This window comes from Channa argus, chromosome 12 (assembly GCF_033026475.1).
Source record: "Channa argus isolate prfri chromosome 12, Channa argus male v1.0, whole genome shotgun sequence".
NCBI lineage: Eukaryota > Metazoa > Chordata > Actinopteri > Anabantiformes > Channidae > Channa > Channa argus.
The window spans coordinates 21,467,368-21,485,167 of NC_090208.1; the positions used below are offsets into that span (position 1 = coordinate 21,467,368).

Here is a 17,800-nt window from a genome sequence, read left to right on the forward strand (position 1 = left end):
AAGATCCCCCTCCTCGCATTGGCTGATTTTCAGGAAGTGGAAGCCCTCTCTGAGCAAATGGTGGCCCGGCCCGCTATTTGACTGCCTGGAGGCATTTAGTGGAGCAGATGGCTCCTTAGTGAATGAGCAATGACATTCATGTGAAATGTTAAGAGAAGCAGACTGGCTAGATGAGGGAGTTTGGATGGAGGCAAGAGGAGAGAAAATGTGTGTGATTCAGTTACAGGCAGATGTCAACGTGTTGGGACCTTTTTATTTTTTCATTTTAGAGAACCCAGACAGCCTCTAAGTGGAAAACCATGTCAGTGCAGGGGGCCATCTATCAAAATATCCTGACATGGTCCTGTGAGTCCCATCTGCCTCTACAGGAACAGAGGACAATTATAGGAGTTTAAATCATTTAGACGATAGTTTAAATTGGGGGTCATGTTCCTCCAAATTCCATTTGTGGTCCTCAAAGGATTTTCCTCCACAGATTTCATTTGTGTAAGGTATCAAGTGCTAACAGTAATTATTATTCGGCTGTCTTCCTTTCCCAAATTCTCTTGATGTAGTTAAATAAATAAATGTTGGAAATATTATTTTCACCTTGTTTGTACTTATAATTAACGTCTGCTTCCTGTTAAAATTACTCCCCTGTTAAATTGTCACATTGTCAACTCCTCACGTCTGCCTGCGGTGTAACACAGTGTCCTCTCCTCTTATATCCTGCTTTATAATCTCCCTTATTGTAAGTAACAGAATGTGGTCCATTATGGAATGGAATGCTGTGTGTCTTCCCATAAGGGTTATTAGTATGTTTGATGTCTGCATGTTAAGTAGACGTGCGTGTGAGCAGTTGAGTGGTGAGTTTGTGTGTATATAGTAGTATGCTGTGATGAGGCTTCTTAGAGATAATAATTAAAATATCTTAAATAGAGGCTATGCAACAGCAGTTCTCTGGAGATATTACAGTAAGGTCAGGTGTCAGTGTTTCCTTGCAGATGACTGCATGTGTGTGAGCGTTGCCATTGAACAAGCTGGGGTAATGGCAGCTGCAGCAGGTGAAGACAACAAAATAAAACCAAAGAAAAATAGTCATGGAACCTCAGTGATTTAGAAATGGCAGGCGGGCTACACCCTGGACTGGTCACCAGGCTATCTCACGGCCAACACAGACAGACAACCATTCATACTCACATTCATACCTAGCGGCCAATTAACCTAAAATGCGTGTCTTTGGATTGTGGGAGGAAACTGGAGTACCTGGAGGAAACACACGCAAGCATGGGGAGAACATGCAAACGCTCCATAGAAAGACCACGGCTGGCTGGGGTGCCACAACCTTCTAGCTGCGATGCGGTAGCACTAACCCCTCCATCACTGTGCAGCCCATATTGCTAACATGCTCTTTCAAAATTACTTCTTACTTTATTGTCTGTACTGACATTGCAAGTGCTGGATTGGGTGTTTTTGTGCGGTTTAGAAAGCAATCACTGGTTTCGCGTTAATTGATACTGAGAGTCTGTGGACTTTCTGTTCTCTTTGTAAATGTGGCTGGCTTTTGTCATGGAATATTATAAAGGTCATTGTTGTAGGACTTCAGAAAAAACCTTCTAAATGCTTCACACACATACAAACTCATGAACACACACCAACACATACACACACACACAGACATTCACACTTATTTGTTTTGTCTCTCAGTAGAGTGACTCAGAGAGCATTAAAAGCAGGGGCACAGTTCAAACACTAGCTGATGTGATAGATTTGTGATTACAGAGACAAGTATAGCTCAGATTACACATAATGTATTATGTAGAAGTATTATGAATTATTTATTATAATAATTTAGCTTATGGTGTTTCTCCCCGACAGTGCATTTGGCATGAATTAATATGTGAGAAAGAATATTTATACTAGGGGAAATGCATTTTTCTGTTTATATGATGCAAAAAGAAGGTGTGAAAAAACAAAGATAAAGAGATTCTCAGTGGGATTAAAGGAGTTAATCAGTAGCCCTGATTGTGTGCGAGGACAGGGTAAAACTAGGGTGACTCTCATCTCACTACCCCCTCTTCATCCATCAACTCTGTATCTCTTTAAAACTCTTACTGGGAATATGGTTTTTGATATGTCGTACCCTGTCAACTGTTTGTTCACATATTTACATGGCTGAAGGAGGCAGTAAAAAGATTTTTCTGCTTTCTTTTTTTGGATCTCGTCCCCACAGTTTCCTGTCAACTTCAGTTCCTTCCAGCTCACCGAGCGAATCTTTTTAGAATCCGTGTTGCATCCTCATCTTCTAAGGCTTTTGAAAACTCACTGCTCTCTCGTCTTCTTTCTGGTCCACAGTTCTGACTCCGGACACTTTTGGGGGTGTGTCCAACTTCAGCACTTTCCTACTGGACCGCTCGTCTGGCATACTGTTCCTGGGTGCCAGGGATGCCTTGTTGTCCGTGGACACGAATGAACTGACCAAACCGCCACATAAGGTAAAAAGTCTATTTGTTTTGTTTGTGTGTTTTAGACTGAGAGAAAGAAAAATCCGCATTCAACAAACTTGAGTGGGCATCAGACAGTCTTTCACATTAAGAATGTCATGGATAACTGTACAAATATATATATTTTTTTAATTTATGGAGCTCCTCCGAAATACTGTGAGCTCTCATTGATTTGTTCGTAGGGCTCTTTTAATCATCTTTATATCTTTTAATTACACCTTCATTCGCCGCAGAGCTTTAAAGCCTGATTGGAGAATTAGCCTGAGGAACTGTTTATTTCACTGTGCTGATTTTCTAATATTTGCATAATTGTAGAGATGGAAATGATTGTTGTTCACTTATTTTCTGGAAATTTTGGGCTGGATTGACTTCAAAATGCTAAATGATGTTTGGAAAGTCAGGAAATCAGTTTGACTGATTTGAGCTGTCTTGTGAGGTTTATTCATTATCTGTAAATGCATTTGACACAGAAGACATTTTGACACATACAGTACTAGTCAGCAAAACAGGTGTAAATAATCACATTACTAATGGCTGATTTCCATTTAGCAGCTTTAGCTTACTACTACTAATGTTATTAGTAAGACCTGTGATTTTCCTGCCTATATGCCCAATAAATGGAATACTGACTAATGTGCTGAAGACACAAAGAATATGAACCTAATGCTGTAATCGTCACTTATGCTCCTGCCTGTTTTCTTCTGCTCAGATTACCTGGGACGTGCCAAAGGATAAGAGACAGTCGTGTGTGGCAAAGGGAAAGACGGAGGTGAGAGCTACGTGTGCATGTGTGTGTGGTCTCAACTGAGAGTGTGTTTATTATACTATAAATGGTTGTGATTGCAGCAAACACATTAGTACTTTATTCGTTTGTATAGCTGTAAGAAGCACACAGCCAACACCAATTAATGCCCCCTGTAGAGCGAAAAGATTTATAATGACTCACAGTATCGGAAGAGTAGCAGTGTTTCTATACAGTACTTATAATAGACGGGAGGGGGGGGGGGGGGGGGGGGGAATAAAACCTTGTCAAGTTCCAACCCATCTTATTTGAAATAGAGTTCATTTGATTTAAGTTGCATCACGTATGTTAAATGTTTTCACGGGTCTATATTTCCTGCTCCAGTGTGTGTGTCTGTGTGTGCATGTGTTTGTGTCAAAACCCCATGCTGTCGTGCATTGAACAGGAAGTTCTGGGACTAATGCCAAGACATCGTGTGTGTGTGTGTGTGTGTGTGTACATGTCTGTCCATGTATCTTTGTGTGTATGTTTACAGACCGAGGCTGTACAGTATGTGAAGTCACAGATGTCCACTAACAGGCTATGAAGTGAAAGTGCTTAAATAGAGCATACTGTACACTCAACCAGGACGTCAACCAAGCTGCTTACTGTAAACTAACTCTAGGTACCATTGAGTCAGTGATCTCCAGCTGCATCTGTTAAAGATCGATTTAACCAAATTTCAACTTGCTTTCTATGGATTTAGTTTAGGGTGAAAAGGAACATAAATGCTTTTAAACTTCCCGTTGACTTCACTATATTAAAATATGTCTCCAATTCTATCTGAAAAAAATCACTCAGAGAAGTTTTTTTATCATTAGGGGTTCAGGTGATGTCATCTGGGGAACTCTTGAAAAGCAGGTTGACCATGATTACAAACTCCATAGTGTGAGCAACAAGATAACATGAAGCATCCTCCAAGTGATATCATCTGGAGGCCTTTTTCAGCTAGAAGTAGAGAGATATTTTGACATAGGGAAGTCAATGGGAAGTTTAATGGCATTTATGTTCATTTACTACCCAAACTAGAACCATAAGAAGCAAGTACAAAATCAATGAAGGTGTCTTACTCATTCATTGTGTTTGACAGTGGGTACTGGATAATACCAGGTTGAAACAGAGCTCCAGGGACTAAATGCAGGGTCTGGAATCACTCTCATGATCTGATTATGCTCAAAATACCTTCAGTCCAGAAAAATAAGATCAAATCAAAAGCTAAACAGAGCCAATAGAAGGTCAGGAAAGCACAATTGGTTTTGACCTACTTTATACAATAGTCATGAAGGCAGTTTGAACCTTTCCACTGCAAGGGGGAGCAAGGTGAAAGAGTGATAAAGGCAGGAAAGGCAATAGTTTATTTTGTTTCTGAGAAAACATTGATTATAAGATTACATGTGAGTCAGAAGGATTATGAAGAAGGAGGGGAGAGTGGGAAGGAGGCAGGTTGAAGAAGACAGATAGTTAGTGATGAGTGAGGAAGGATGAGAACCATTGTTATGAGAGAGGGAGAGAAAGAGAGAGAGAGAGAGAGATATGAACTGGAGATATATTATAGAGACAAGACAACAGACTCAACAGGAAACTACCTTGAAGTTGAGACAGTAAAACATGAGACTACAGACTCTGACGGAAATCAGGGCAAGTTACCAGGGCTGGGCAATGATTCACCGCTATCACCATGATGTTATGATAAATTGGTCATAATAAATTAAATCATATCCCTCTGCCTTCAAAAAACTTCACCAAGAAGTAGACTTGCCTGTATAAAAACATCATGAACAAGAAGAGTGTGTTTAACCTAAAGCTTTTACTTTCAATTTTTTCATACCTGCAATGGGCAGCTTGCGGAAATTAGGCCCAGCCCTGCCTCTCTCTGCTCCGCTCCGCTCTGCCTCACAGATATTAGTGAAATATAAAACAACGGACCTTCTCTGATTCGTTAGAAGTAGGACTCAAAATCTTTATATATAAAAATATATTTTTACAAAAATAAGGTTGCATTAAACAGCAGTTATGCATTAATTAATGTATTTATTTTGTGCTTACCCCAGGTATGTGCAACAAGCTGTAGACACGAGACATATTTATATCCTCTTATCTCTGCTTTCGTCTACACCCTCTCCTAAATAACATACTGTATCTGCTTCTTTGCCACGTTGTCTGTTGTTTGGTGGAAGGCGGGTGAGGTACGGTGGTACGGTGAGGTACAGTGTTGCTGAAAGACAACTGTTTGCTGTGGTCGGAACTGATGTTGATCAGAGCGATAAAAACGAACCAAAACAGTAAAGCTGTAGGCAGCAAAGATGCTAAAACACTAAAAGCAGAGCTAATGGGAACTGCAGTTACCCCTTTCACATTACACACTAACTTTTAATCTAAGAATCGGTGCAGCTTTAAACACAGATATAATGCAGTGTCACAAACCTAAATATGTTGGAAGAAAGTGGGATTTGCAAAAGAAAGTTGGCAGAAGAAAGAATAAAGGTTCAGAGTAAAGCATGAGGTGAAGAGAAGTAAATTCTGCTGGGTCCCCACACAAATGCACACATTTTTAATTCTTTGTAATTATTTCATAATTACTCTCAGGAAGACACAGCTAGCACAAAAACTCGTAGATGTTTTGGTGCAAAGGTCTTTCATTCCCACTGTGTGAACTGGAGCTACGGAAGCTTTTAACATAAAAAATAATTACACCCCATTATAACTGAGAACAGAATTGAATAGAATTGAATCAAACAGAATGAAGCTATTCGATCCATCCCATGCCATATTGTGAATGGAGCTTATTAGAATGAATGGAGTTCATTTAGGCCAATAAAACAGCTAATCCCAAGCTGATCCCATTGTTGCCAGCTTGAGCCTGCTTCCTCTCTCTCTGGCTCTGTGTTCATCTCACGTGGAGCTGTACCAGAGTGTTGGTGGTGGGGGTGAGGGTGAGGGTGAGGGTGAGGGTGAGGGTGAGGGTGAGGGCTGATTTGGGTGACATGATCTGGGCATTGGAGAGCATCAGGTCCCAGGGGAGGAGGTGACTCAAGCCTAGACCTCAGCCAGGATGGCACGCACACACACACACACACACACACACGCACATATTTTCTAAGAATTGAATGCCTCATGGTTTTATAATGGGGAGGAGTGATAGAGGTGTTATTCCATAACGTGTTTGTATGAGAGAATCAGGTTAAACACTTGCATCATCTATAGTGTGTGTTTGTGTGTGTGTGTGTGAGTGTGTGTGTCTGTGTTAGAGAGATAATCCGGGCGCTTTTTGCTGGTCACAGTGGGGGTCTCAAGCTTCTCTGTGAGCAGTGGGGGTCTCAAATTTAAAGAATTGCTACCACTGTAGCTGTTCAAAATTCACTCCAGTGTTTCTCTTACTCCTTACTGTGCTTCATATGTGTAAAAAAAAAACAGATTTGAGTTTTAAAATTCCTTAAGTAATCATTAATGATATGCCACACTAAATATTTTTACTTGTTACTCACAAATGGTCAAACATAACATGAAGTTTCTTAAAAACAAAATATATATTTAAAAAGATTTAAAAAGTTTACATCATTATCATCATAGTTATTAAAATTATGTGAATTCGTTTGTATGTATAATTGTACAGTATAATACATTACATATATAAGCTATACATTTTACATTATATTTAGTTGAGTATTAGAAAATGTTTTCTATAATTAATATAGTTATGTCTTATTCATTAAGTTGTCTTTTACATCAAGTGCTTTAGACTCCAAAACTGGTAAATACTATTGATGGTCTGATGCAAAATGAAATAAATTAGACATATAAACATTTAATATAAAGCTTTGTTTTAATTTCGAAGGGTAAACTAGGACGTGAACAACTCTTAGCTTTATTTCTTGTTGTTTGTATCCCCCTACAGGTGGACTGCCACAACTACATCCGCCTGCTGGAGTTTCTTGGAGATGGACGCATTTACGTGTGTGGCACCTACGCCTTTGACCCCCAGTGTGCCTTCCTGGTTAGTTTGTGGGAATTTTTATTTTTGAGCGGAACACTATTGCCTTAAGATGTTATGATTACACACATAAACACTTACATACACAGATGTTCCACATTATTGTTTGAATTTGGTGTGTGTCCCACTTACAAGTGTAGATGTGTGTGTTTGTACCTGATATATATGCATTAAAAGTTGCAAATGCATCTCTCTGACAAGTTCCCACACATTCACACCCAGGGCCTTTTATCAAAGTGACAGGCAGAAGGGCAAACACACACATACACATACACACACACACACACACACACACTCACTAACTTATTCACACACAAACACAGGCTATTATCCTCCCACTGCCATGCATTTATTCACATTTAAACTTGGGTTCTTCTTTAAACCTCATTCACACACTTTTCTTCAGTAATTACTTGAAAACTGTTTGGTGCCCATCTTTAAAAGCTTTTAGATGATTTGTGGAGGTGACATTTTCCATCAGGTACTTTGAGCACTAAAGAGCATAATTAGAGTCACTTATAATGTCATTTTGAGAAACATGACAAACCAAAAAAGCCAATATTTAAAAAAAAAATAGATAAGTTTTCTCTTTAATACATGTAAATATGAATAATCTGCATAATTACTATTATCAAGATCAAGACTATCAAGAAGGTCAGTGTTGTTTTTGTGGCTCCAAGCTTTGCCTCAGTTTTTTTTTTTTTTTTTGTCCTGCAGAACCTCACCTCCTTCACCCTGGAGAAGGCTGAGGATGGAGGGGTGAAGATGGAGACAGGGAAGGGCAAGTGTCCCTTTGAGCCAAGTCAGCATTACACTGCTGTTATGGCAGGTAAACACCATGATGAGTGATTTGGTGAATGATTGGTTGGTCGGTTGATCAGTTTGTCAGCCTAATTAAAAGTTTTATTTTAAGCTTGTTAATGCAGTTAAATAAACATTTCTTATCTCTGTTTCCTTTGTTTTTGCTGCTTCTTGTATTTAGGTGGTGTCCTGTACACAGCAGCCACCAGTAACTTCCTGGGAACACTGTTTGACATCTCCCGGGCAACAGGCCCTGAGCAGGACCGCATACGAACTGAACGATCTATCAACTGGCTTAATGGTGAGACCTACACATCCCATGTCCTGAACCCATATGCACACATGTTTTCACTTCAACACAAACTCACTCACACTTTCCCTCAGAAATAAGTAAAGTGTGCTTTTTTTTAGACCCAGAGTTTGTGAGCTCAGCCTTCATAGAGCAGTCCGCAGATAACAACCCAACTGGAGACGATGCCAAGATCTACTTCTTCTTTACTGAAGTGGCCAAAGAGTACGACCTCTACACCAAAGTCAAAGTTCCCAGGGTGGCACGAGTCTGCAAGGTAAACCCAGCATCTTGACTGACTGGTTGGTTCTTAAAATTTCCATTGTGCTGATGTTTCGTCCTCCATCCCTTTAGTCTGATGTGGGAGGGATGAAGACTCTGCAGCGACGTTGGACCACGTTCCTCAAGGCCCAACTGGTCTGTGAAGACAAACCCAGTGGTCAGCGCTACAACGTCCTGACTGATGTGTTCACCGTGGAACACACACAAGGAGACCCCAGCAGCACACACTTCTATGGACTCTTCACCTCCCAGTGGTAAGCTGAGGAACAAACCAGGATGGAGTGCTAAGCCGAGGTTGCAATACAGTCCTCATGCTTTCTAGGCTTTTCTTCTTTTTTATACTAAGCTAAGCTAATTTTGTCCTGGCTCTTGTTTCACATTTTTAAAAACTGAAATTAACATTAATCATCTCATCTGACTTGTGTAAAAAATACACAGAAAGTCCACTTACTTTCAGTCATCTTAACTTTATTATTAAACATCTCCTGAAATGTATTTATGTATTTTTTTTTTTTTATGTTTTCCTTTCGGCTTATCACGTGAGTTCAGGGTCGTCACAGCAGATCATTCTCCACATGTTGATTTGGCAGTTTTTACGCCGGATGCCCTTCCTGACGCAACCCTCCCCAATTTCTACCGGGCTTGGTAGAAGTTTGTTGTACAGCTGGGGATGGGAATGGGCTGCTAGGGGTTCAGTGTCTTGCTCAGAGAAACATTCCATATGACTTTTTCCTTCATCTCTCTTTTCTCTGTAGGGAGCGTGAAGAGTCCTCAGCAGTGTGTGTTTTCAGTCTGTCTGACATCAGCAAAGTGATGGATGGTCCTTTTAAAGAGCTGAAGAAAAACTGCGAGAACTGGATCAATCCTGACCCTGTCCCCACACCAAGACCTGGCCAGGTACTAAACCACATGTCTCTTTATCACTATAAGGTACAGGATGGCCTTGCTATTTTACCATATATGACTCAGACATAACTTTTCTTCCCTCCACCATTTGGTAGTGTTTGAACACTGAGTTAAAGGCTGAGGGATTTGAGTCCTCCCTAAAACTTCCAGACAAGGTTCTGACATTTGTGAGAGACCACCCTCTGATGGAGAACAGCGTTACTGCTGCACCTCTGATGGTCCGCAAGGGAATCAAATATACCAAACTGGCTGTAAACCAGAGAGGCAACGGAGTGGAGCCAAAAGGAGTAGTGCTGCACCTTGGAACGGGTGAGCAGAGAAGAAGGACAGATCACAAATGAGAAACATGACATTTACTGTGGTCCATTAATCTTCGTATGTGTGTGTGTGTGTGTGTGTGTGTGCTGCAGACCGTGGGGAGCTTCACCAAGTAGAAGTGGTGGGCCAGAACACCACCTTACTGCAGGAGTTTCCACTGTTCAGTGCACAGGAGCCGGTTAACAATATTTTACTATACAAGGTAGAACAAATGCAGCCATACACATGCTTCACACTAAGTCATAGATATTTTCATTGGCAGTGATCCGATTTATTGCTTGGTGATTTTGTACCGATTCCTTGTGTTCTTCTAGGGCCAGGTTGTGGTGGGTAGCCCTTTGTCTCTGGCTCGTGTCCAGGCTGAAGGCTGTGCTCTGTATCCCAACTGTGAGGTGTGTGCCAGAGCCAGGGGACTGGGCTGTGTGTGGAGCGATGAAGCCTGCAAGAGCACAGAAGCAAAGTGAGTACTACTAGAATAGCACACAGAACTGGAAGACTCCCAGGAAGGAAAATCAAAGGCCAAGAGTTACAAAATGGAGCTATATTTCCTATAAATATGCCAAAGTAAAGTCTATAGTGATACAGTATTAATCACTTTACACTATGTTAATAGTTAACTATATGTTAACTACTTTATTATTTGAGATATGTTATTAAGATATGTCGAAAGTCCGTGAAAATGAAAGACAGAAGAATGACTGCAGTTTGTGTGTGTGTCCAGGCCTGGTCCAGGTGATTCAGTAGACGATGCCTTGAGGAAGTGTAATATTCCGGATGGTAAGTGTGTTCCATTTTTATACCTGGAAATCACTTACTATGTAATTGTAAAAGACTTTATTGATTTCAAACCTTTCAAGTGTGATTACAATGAGAAAAAAAAATTATTTAACTTCCAAGTTTTATTCAACTGTCCGCTGTCTGTTTGTATGTTCTCTTCTGCAGGACGCTGCTCCCCAACCATCAGGGAGCTGAGAGTCTACCTCGGGCTAAGCCTCCTGTTGCCATGCGTTCAGCTGTCTCCCAGGCCCTGTACCTGGGAGTATCCTCCCCACAGACACACCAGGCAGCGCAACTCTGACTTGGAGGTGACTGTGACCGAGGATAACCTGGGATTATACACCTGCACATGCCAGGTACAAAGACAAAACAGACAGAAATTTAGAGGAGGAAGAAAGATTTTTTTTTTTATCCTAATAAAAGGTTCTGATGTGATTCAGGCAATTTTCATGGCAACTAGTTTGTTAACGGACAACATTTTAAATGAAAACCCTGCTAATACGCAAATTTTAGACACTCAAACTCCTACTATTTAATAGCTCTCGAAGGATTGAAGTCATTAACAGACATTTATGCTGAGCACACACACTCACACACACACAAAAACTAAATGAAGGTTGCTCTCGACCTTCATTTAGTGTTTGGCTTCCCTAGCCACATCCTGAGCCGCTCCCATGAGAAAACAAGCCTGTCCTTCTTTATCTCAGGTCACCTTGACTCCTAGCTTTTTATTCTTTGTGCTGTTGCAAAAACAATTCACTTCATTATTTTCAGGCTATAATGAACACGCAGCTCATGGCCACAAGATATCCATCCATTCAACCATTATCTAGTGTTTCTCCTGTTTAGATTCACACAAAATAGAGTGATGCATTCATATGATTGCAAGTCAAACAATCACCTCAGTTGCATTGATATTTGATATGTGATAATAGAGGTGGTAAACAACTAAGACATTTTTTATTGAGGTTCAGTTTGGAGTTACTCTATTGGAGTATTTGCTTCTTTTTTTTTTTACTTTTTAGCTGTAGTTACTAGTTATGTTTGCAGATGTAGATTCTTTAGAAAAACATAAACTAAAAAATGATTATGTATTATCAGGGAATAACGAGCTTTAGGACAAGCAGTCTCTATACTAACACAGATCTTTGTTTTTATTTTTATATGCCTATTTGTTTGTTCTATTTTTTAAATTTTCAAGTTTCTTTAACACATTTGGATGAGGCTATTATATAATATATAAGACAAACATAGATGAAAAAATGTATAGCATTTTAACATATGATGCATGGTTCATTTATAAGGCTAGAAACCAGTCAGTTAGTAAGTTCTTAGGTCGTTTAATATAGTATTACTGTCAACTCAATTAGATCAAACAGGTCTCTTTTTTTCTTTTAATCCAGGAGGTGGAAGCAGGTATCAGAGATCCCACCCACTGTCGCAGAGCAGCCTACCAGCTGACCCTCAATGATCCCACCGCTAGAGGAACAGTGGCAACAGCTGGAAGCCGCCACGTTCTGGCGTTTTACATCTTTTTCTTCTCTGGAGGTGCGATATTCGGTGTACTTTTTATGTACTTCATGACCAAGCGGCACAGTGGCCGCCAGGGTCACCATCTCCCAGATAATTCACTGTCTTCAGGAAAGGGCCAAGACTTGCTGGGCTCCTCAGCCACACCACAGTCCCCGAGTAGTGACAGCTTGCTGTCCGAGCCATTCCGGCTAAGTGAAAAACGAAATGGGACGGCGCCCTCAACCACAACAACTACCCTCCTCAGTAACCAGGGCAATGGTAGTCACCATGGTAACAGTTACAGTGGCAACCTGATCCACAACAATCCGAGCAATGGCCACAGGAATGATTTGTATGCCAACTGCAACACAAGTAGCAGTGGAATAAAACTTGTGTCTGGAATTTTAGATGCAGACATGCTGGATGGAAGGACGGGGGAGAGGGCGAGGCCTGAGGGGGGAAAGAGGGGGGCAGGGGACGGGGACGAGGTGGATGAGGGGCTGGGGGACAGGTTAGAGGGAGGGATAAAAGGACTAGAAGATGAGCTCGCCAGTTTCCCCATGTTTAAATCACCAGCACCACTTGCTAAGTGTGAAGAAAGTTCCATATGAAAAGGTGGCAACTGAATTGCACCATTTTGCATCCCTAAAACAGTGAATAATGCAAAATGGCCACTGCCTTTGAATGGGAGCTGTGGCATGAGGAGAGACTACAAAGATATGAGAGAAATATATATGATTCTATCTAAGCATGTTGGAGTGTGATGACGTATGTACGACAGAAACGATACTACAGTGTTGTGAGAGAGTATTTATTGTGACTCACTCAGGACCAGAGTCACAGCTATACAGATGTGTCAGATGTAAATAAAAAATGTAAATACAAGGACCCTTAAAGTTTACAGTAGACATAAAACTGAGTGTGATATTACGCTATTCAAAAAGAATCAAAGATGAAATGTCTACGTTTGTAGACATGGGAAAGCCATATTGTCATTCTGCTTAACTTCTGCTGTTGTTTGCTTTCATTCTCTTGACTCCCAATGACATTGGAATAGTAGAAAAGTGCAGCACCTCTGTCTGTCAGTCTCTGTTTCTACTTCTCTCTCTGACACACCACTCAAATCCCAGACCTGTATGGGTCCAAAGGCACCAAAGGACTGCTGAGCCATAGACTGCACCGTTCAAACAGAGAGATGTCACTGTGAGAGACTACAGACTCCTAAACTTACTGCAGATGGCCTGCAGTGACAATGACGGGGCTGTTCCTGCCTACACTGCCACAGGGGTCAAGATAGGTTCCATGTCACGTATCAGATTAATGTCAGTGTGTAAAACTGTAGCTGCCAGATCTCTCACCGTTCACATTCACTGACACTGAAGGGAAGAAAATTTTCAAAGGATGTGAACTTCATTTCAGCACCACAGAATGGACCGTGTCAATACAAACCCACATTCACCTCATTTGTGTGAGGGAATTTCCACAGAACTGTATTGTTTTATTCATGTTGTTTTGTAATAAAGCCTAAAAAAGTTGTTGTTAACCTGGTATCACTGTTTGTGTATAGTCTGGTAAAAGACAGGTTGTGAGAAAGTTCAGGGATTTCACAGTTTGAAGACAACTTACCAGCTTCGCTGCTCAGAGAATGTGCAGAAAAAACTTTTTTTTAACATCTCTTTGAGCTATAATGTTGTTCCTTCATGGTTTACAGCCAAAATCATCCCAATGGTGGCAACTGTTGTCCGATAGCACTCACTCCCCATCACAGTGAAGTGCTTCCAGATGCTGGTCAAAAATCATATAGCATCCAAACTTTCCATCCCACACTAGACCTGCTTTATTTTGCATACATACAGAAAACTACTGCACTTCATCTCAGCCTGGCATGTGTGGTGAAGGTCAACACAAATATACAGATGCTGTTATTAATTACAGTTATACCTATAACACCATCATCATCATCACAGCTAGTTAGTCAATTAGGTTCACTGTGTCAAAACACACACCTGTACAGCTAGAGATTAGACAACAATAATACAGACAGACCCCAGTCAGTCCGGTTTAGAAAAAACACTTCAGGAACCAGCCTCCAACGTTGTGTCCACTCCTCTTCATCCTCATGATCCATGACTTTTGTGTCAAGCACTGCATGAATCAACTCATGAATTTTGCACCATTTTATAATTTATATAAAAATAAAATATTAAAGCTACAATGTGCAATGTTTCCATCAGGCAAGTGGTACTGTACTGTAGCATGAAACAAATGATTCTGATATACTCTGCCCAGCCGACCCAATGGCTGCTCCACCACGCTCCAGCAAATTCTAGTCATTATGAAATTACAACATACAAAATTTACCAGTCAACCATAAATAATTAAAATGAGCCTCACTGAAGAACCTTAACTGTATTACTGCACTGCTGCCATGTTGTTCTAATGAGTCTGATTCCCAGAGGCTTTAACTAAACTTATTTCTAACAAAGAAAATTTCAATAAAAGTTACCCGACTTTTTTTTTTTTAATAAAGATTATTCAGAAAGGTACCAACATGTTTAGGCTCCTGAAAGATGCAAAAGTAAAAAAAAAAAAAAAAAAAAACCTCAGTATGAAGTAATAATTTTTTCTGTTTTTTGCTTTAAGCAAACTATGTTCGAAAACGTATAGTACTGTAGCTGTCCTCCATCACCTTAGCAATTTGACTCTGAACTCCTAAAGTAACTCATGTGCTCCAATGTATTTATTGTGTCTTTTAGGTCAATCTTCAAATCGAGGACCAAGTTATTCAAATCACAACTACATCCTAATCATCTAGCAATTTACTTGGCTTTCTGTAGCCAAACAGTCTGAAGTCCTGCTCATAGAGTTTGTACAGCTTCCTCCTGTCCTCTAGGGGCACTGGTTTAAACCAGTCCAATACAGAACCAGGTTTAGTCATGTTTTTATTGGAAGGAGGAAACTTTATGTCATTCTCCAGATTTAGGATCCTCAGCAGCTGTTCAGCATCCTCCTGAAGGGTCTCCTGATGGCCAACAAAATCATACCTTGGAAGGAAAACAAGCCACAGATGAAATCACTTTAATTATTAGTTACATAGAACACATGAATTAATTTCATTTAGAGCTTGTGAAAGACTTAGCGAAGATTCTTTTCACATTCTACAGATGCTTTTTTAACTATTGGGCATTTTGTTTTCCAGTTAGTCATGTCTGTTATACAGAGATCATAAACTTTATATTTGTAGTATGGAAAAATTGCCTTACTCTATAAGGCAGGGTTGGCACAAATGATGCATCTGCCTCCAGTGGGGTTCAAAGGGCTGCTGTCCTGTCTGGGGGTCCAGCAGGTACTGAATAAAGTTATGAAATGAAGGGTATATGCCTGATGCAAACGCTTCCTCTGCTGTCTCTGGTGGGTAGAGCTCGTTGCCATAGAGACGCAGAATGTCCAAACCAAAGTTTTCATAGTAGTACTTGTTGTACTCCTGGAATTTATTTCGATAGGCCGAGATAAGACGGACAAATGGGTCCCGGACAAAAAGAAACTTTGTGTAGTGCTTCAACTTTGCCTGTAAATAAAAACATAATAATTGACATAAAACACTTCTGTCACTTTAACACAATTCAGAAACTGTGTAGACTGACCTTCATCTCTGCTTCTGGAAGGCTGCTCAGGAGAACGAGCTTTTTTGTGTTGTGGACCAGTTCGGCAGATACAGAGCTGGGGTCAAGATAGGGCTTGTTGAAGTGCAGGACAAACATAACCCTTTTCCAATTGGTACACGCCACCTGTAGATAAGCTTTGTAATCTTGTATACTCAGCGGTGCATTTTCTTAACTCTAAATGCTTATCTCAGCACGCTAACATGTTAACAATGCTCACAGGTTTACATTCCACAAATATGATGTTTAATGGAACTAAGAACTTAACAAATCATTTCAATAAAGTAAGAAACATTCAGGCCTGCTCTGTAAGATCATTTTGTTCCTTGGTGTAAAAAACTAAATCGAGCTTGTTCTTAAACAGTTGTACAATGTCCTGTCCTGTATGTCCATATTATGTGTGTTGTGTGTACACGTCACCTTGGGAATGTAACAATAGATGATGGCGTTAGCGTCATCCACAATGAAGTTGTCAAGCTCTTTTCCCTTCATGTCATCTAAGCTGGTCTTTCCTCCTGAAAAAGCCTCCTTGTCACCATCACACATTTCCTTAATCAGCTTCTTTCTCAGATTCTGCAGGTGACGCACCTTTTCTGCAATGATAACAAACATAAGATTACATGTTGTTGTAACTCTCTCAAATTATTTGAGCTAACTTCATTCCTAGGTTAGGTGGCTTTTCTCTTAAGGAAACAACATATAGAGGTGGAAAAAAAAATCATGAAATTGAACTTTTTTACACCTCCAATAAGCTAAAGCAATCAACTGCATTATGTTCAAACAATGGCCATGATGATCCAAAAGCAATTAGTGGGGTTAGTATAGCATGGAATGCAAACAACACACACATTTAGTCAAAATATCCACGTCTGTTGTTAACACACGCACCTTCTTTTTCATGTAGCACGTCTTGTCGGTAAAAGGACAGTGTAATGAGAAATATTGATCCCAGAAATCCAAGAGTCAGCTGGAATCCTTTGCATTTTGCCATGGCTACATACGACGTGTCAGTCAGCGCTAATAAACAAATAATGTGAAACCGACGTGATTCTCTGTGAGAAACCTCAGCATGTCTTAGTGCTATTTGCATCTTTCTTTACTTTACAGGAGGAGCAGCAGCCACTGTTGACTCTGTGACGTGTGAGTGTGTATGTGCACATTTGGAAAAAGACTGGTTGGGTGACTTTTATCTTGTATGTTGTTATTAGTGATCCAACAAAGATCACAGAACCAAATGTAATTATGTAAATTTACTTATATACTGTATTCTGCTTTACTTGAATATTTCCACTTTGTGCTGCTATTTATGCAGTGAATTCTCTACATTTCATTTCAAATATGCTTTTACTGGACTACAGTTACTAGCTACTAACCAGAATGCGACTATTCTAAAAAAACAATCAGTTCCTTATTTAAATGACCTTGGCATCTGTGGGGGATGAGGAAATGAAACCAAACTTTTATTAATAAACCTTCTCCTTAAAGAGACACACACACACTTGTGTGTGTGATAAAATTAGGTACAATGCTAAAATTCAAGAAAAACTTCAACAGTCAGAGACTGAAGAAACTACTTTATTGAATATCGAAATGGTTCAGACTAAGAAGAAACAAGTCCTGTTGACGTGACTCAACCTCCAAATGACCCCACCTGGATAACTGAGTGTCGTGGCAAAATGGGAAAAGTAAACAATGAGATATGCATTTCCTTTTAAGAACATATTTACAGTGTCACTGAATTGTTTCTCGTTGTGAAATGGATTTTTCATGCTACATTTAAATCACATGAGAACATACAGTATAGTATGTATAGTAAGAAACCAAATGTAAAGTACATTGGATTTCAGTGTCCAGCAGAGGGAGACATATTCCTGACAATATTAAACAGTTCAGTTGGTGTCAAATAAGCTATTTAACCATTTTTCATTTTAATTTGTTCTTTTATTGCTTCTTTTGGCTTCTGTTTGCAGGAACTGGAGGGCTGGACGTTTCAACAAA

At 40.1% G+C, this 17,800-nt stretch overlaps 2 protein-coding genes across 3 annotated transcripts in view; one reads left to right on the plus strand and one right to left on the minus strand.

Moving 5' to 3' along the window:
• Positions 1 to 13,683, plus strand: part of sema4f (sema domain, immunoglobulin domain (Ig), transmembrane domain (TM) and short cytoplasmic domain, (semaphorin) 4F) — a 50,297-nt gene extending 36,614 nt beyond the window's left edge. For both annotated transcript variants that reach the window (XM_067524435.1, XM_067524436.1), the window contains exons 2-15: positions 2,335 to 2,474; positions 3,193 to 3,252; positions 7,160 to 7,258; positions 7,973 to 8,084; positions 8,238 to 8,357; positions 8,468 to 8,622; positions 8,700 to 8,881; positions 9,383 to 9,524; positions 9,629 to 9,842; positions 9,944 to 10,053; positions 10,166 to 10,311; positions 10,573 to 10,628; positions 10,794 to 10,984; positions 12,032 to 13,683. In XM_067524435.1, the coding sequence (XP_067380536.1) occupies positions 2,335 to 2,474; positions 3,193 to 3,252; positions 7,160 to 7,258; positions 7,973 to 8,084; positions 8,238 to 8,357; positions 8,468 to 8,622; positions 8,700 to 8,881; positions 9,383 to 9,524; positions 9,629 to 9,842; positions 9,944 to 10,053; positions 10,166 to 10,311; positions 10,573 to 10,628; positions 10,794 to 10,984; positions 12,032 to 12,751 (2,447 nt within the window). In that variant the 3' untranslated portion in view covers positions 12,752 to 13,683. The remainder of the gene's footprint in view (positions 1 to 2,334; positions 2,475 to 3,192; positions 3,253 to 7,159; positions 7,259 to 7,972; positions 8,085 to 8,237; positions 8,358 to 8,467; positions 8,623 to 8,699; positions 8,882 to 9,382; positions 9,525 to 9,628; positions 9,843 to 9,943; positions 10,054 to 10,165; positions 10,312 to 10,572; positions 10,629 to 10,793; positions 10,985 to 12,031) is intronic.
• A 119-nt stretch (positions 13,684 to 13,802) lies between these two features.
• LOC137137784 (carbohydrate sulfotransferase 12-like) lies at positions 13,803 to 16,901 on the minus strand. Its single transcript, XM_067524438.1, has 5 exons — positions 16,691 to 16,901; positions 16,223 to 16,395; positions 15,785 to 15,928; positions 15,404 to 15,708; positions 13,803 to 15,184 (listed from the first exon to the last, which is right to left on the minus strand). The coding sequence occupies exons 1-5, from the start codon at positions 16,890 to 16,892 to the stop codon at positions 14,944 to 14,946; spliced, it is 1,065 nt and encodes a 354-aa protein (XP_067380539.1). The 5' UTR covers positions 16,893 to 16,901; the 3' UTR covers positions 13,803 to 14,943.
• Positions 16,902 to 17,800: the final 899 nt, after the last annotated feature.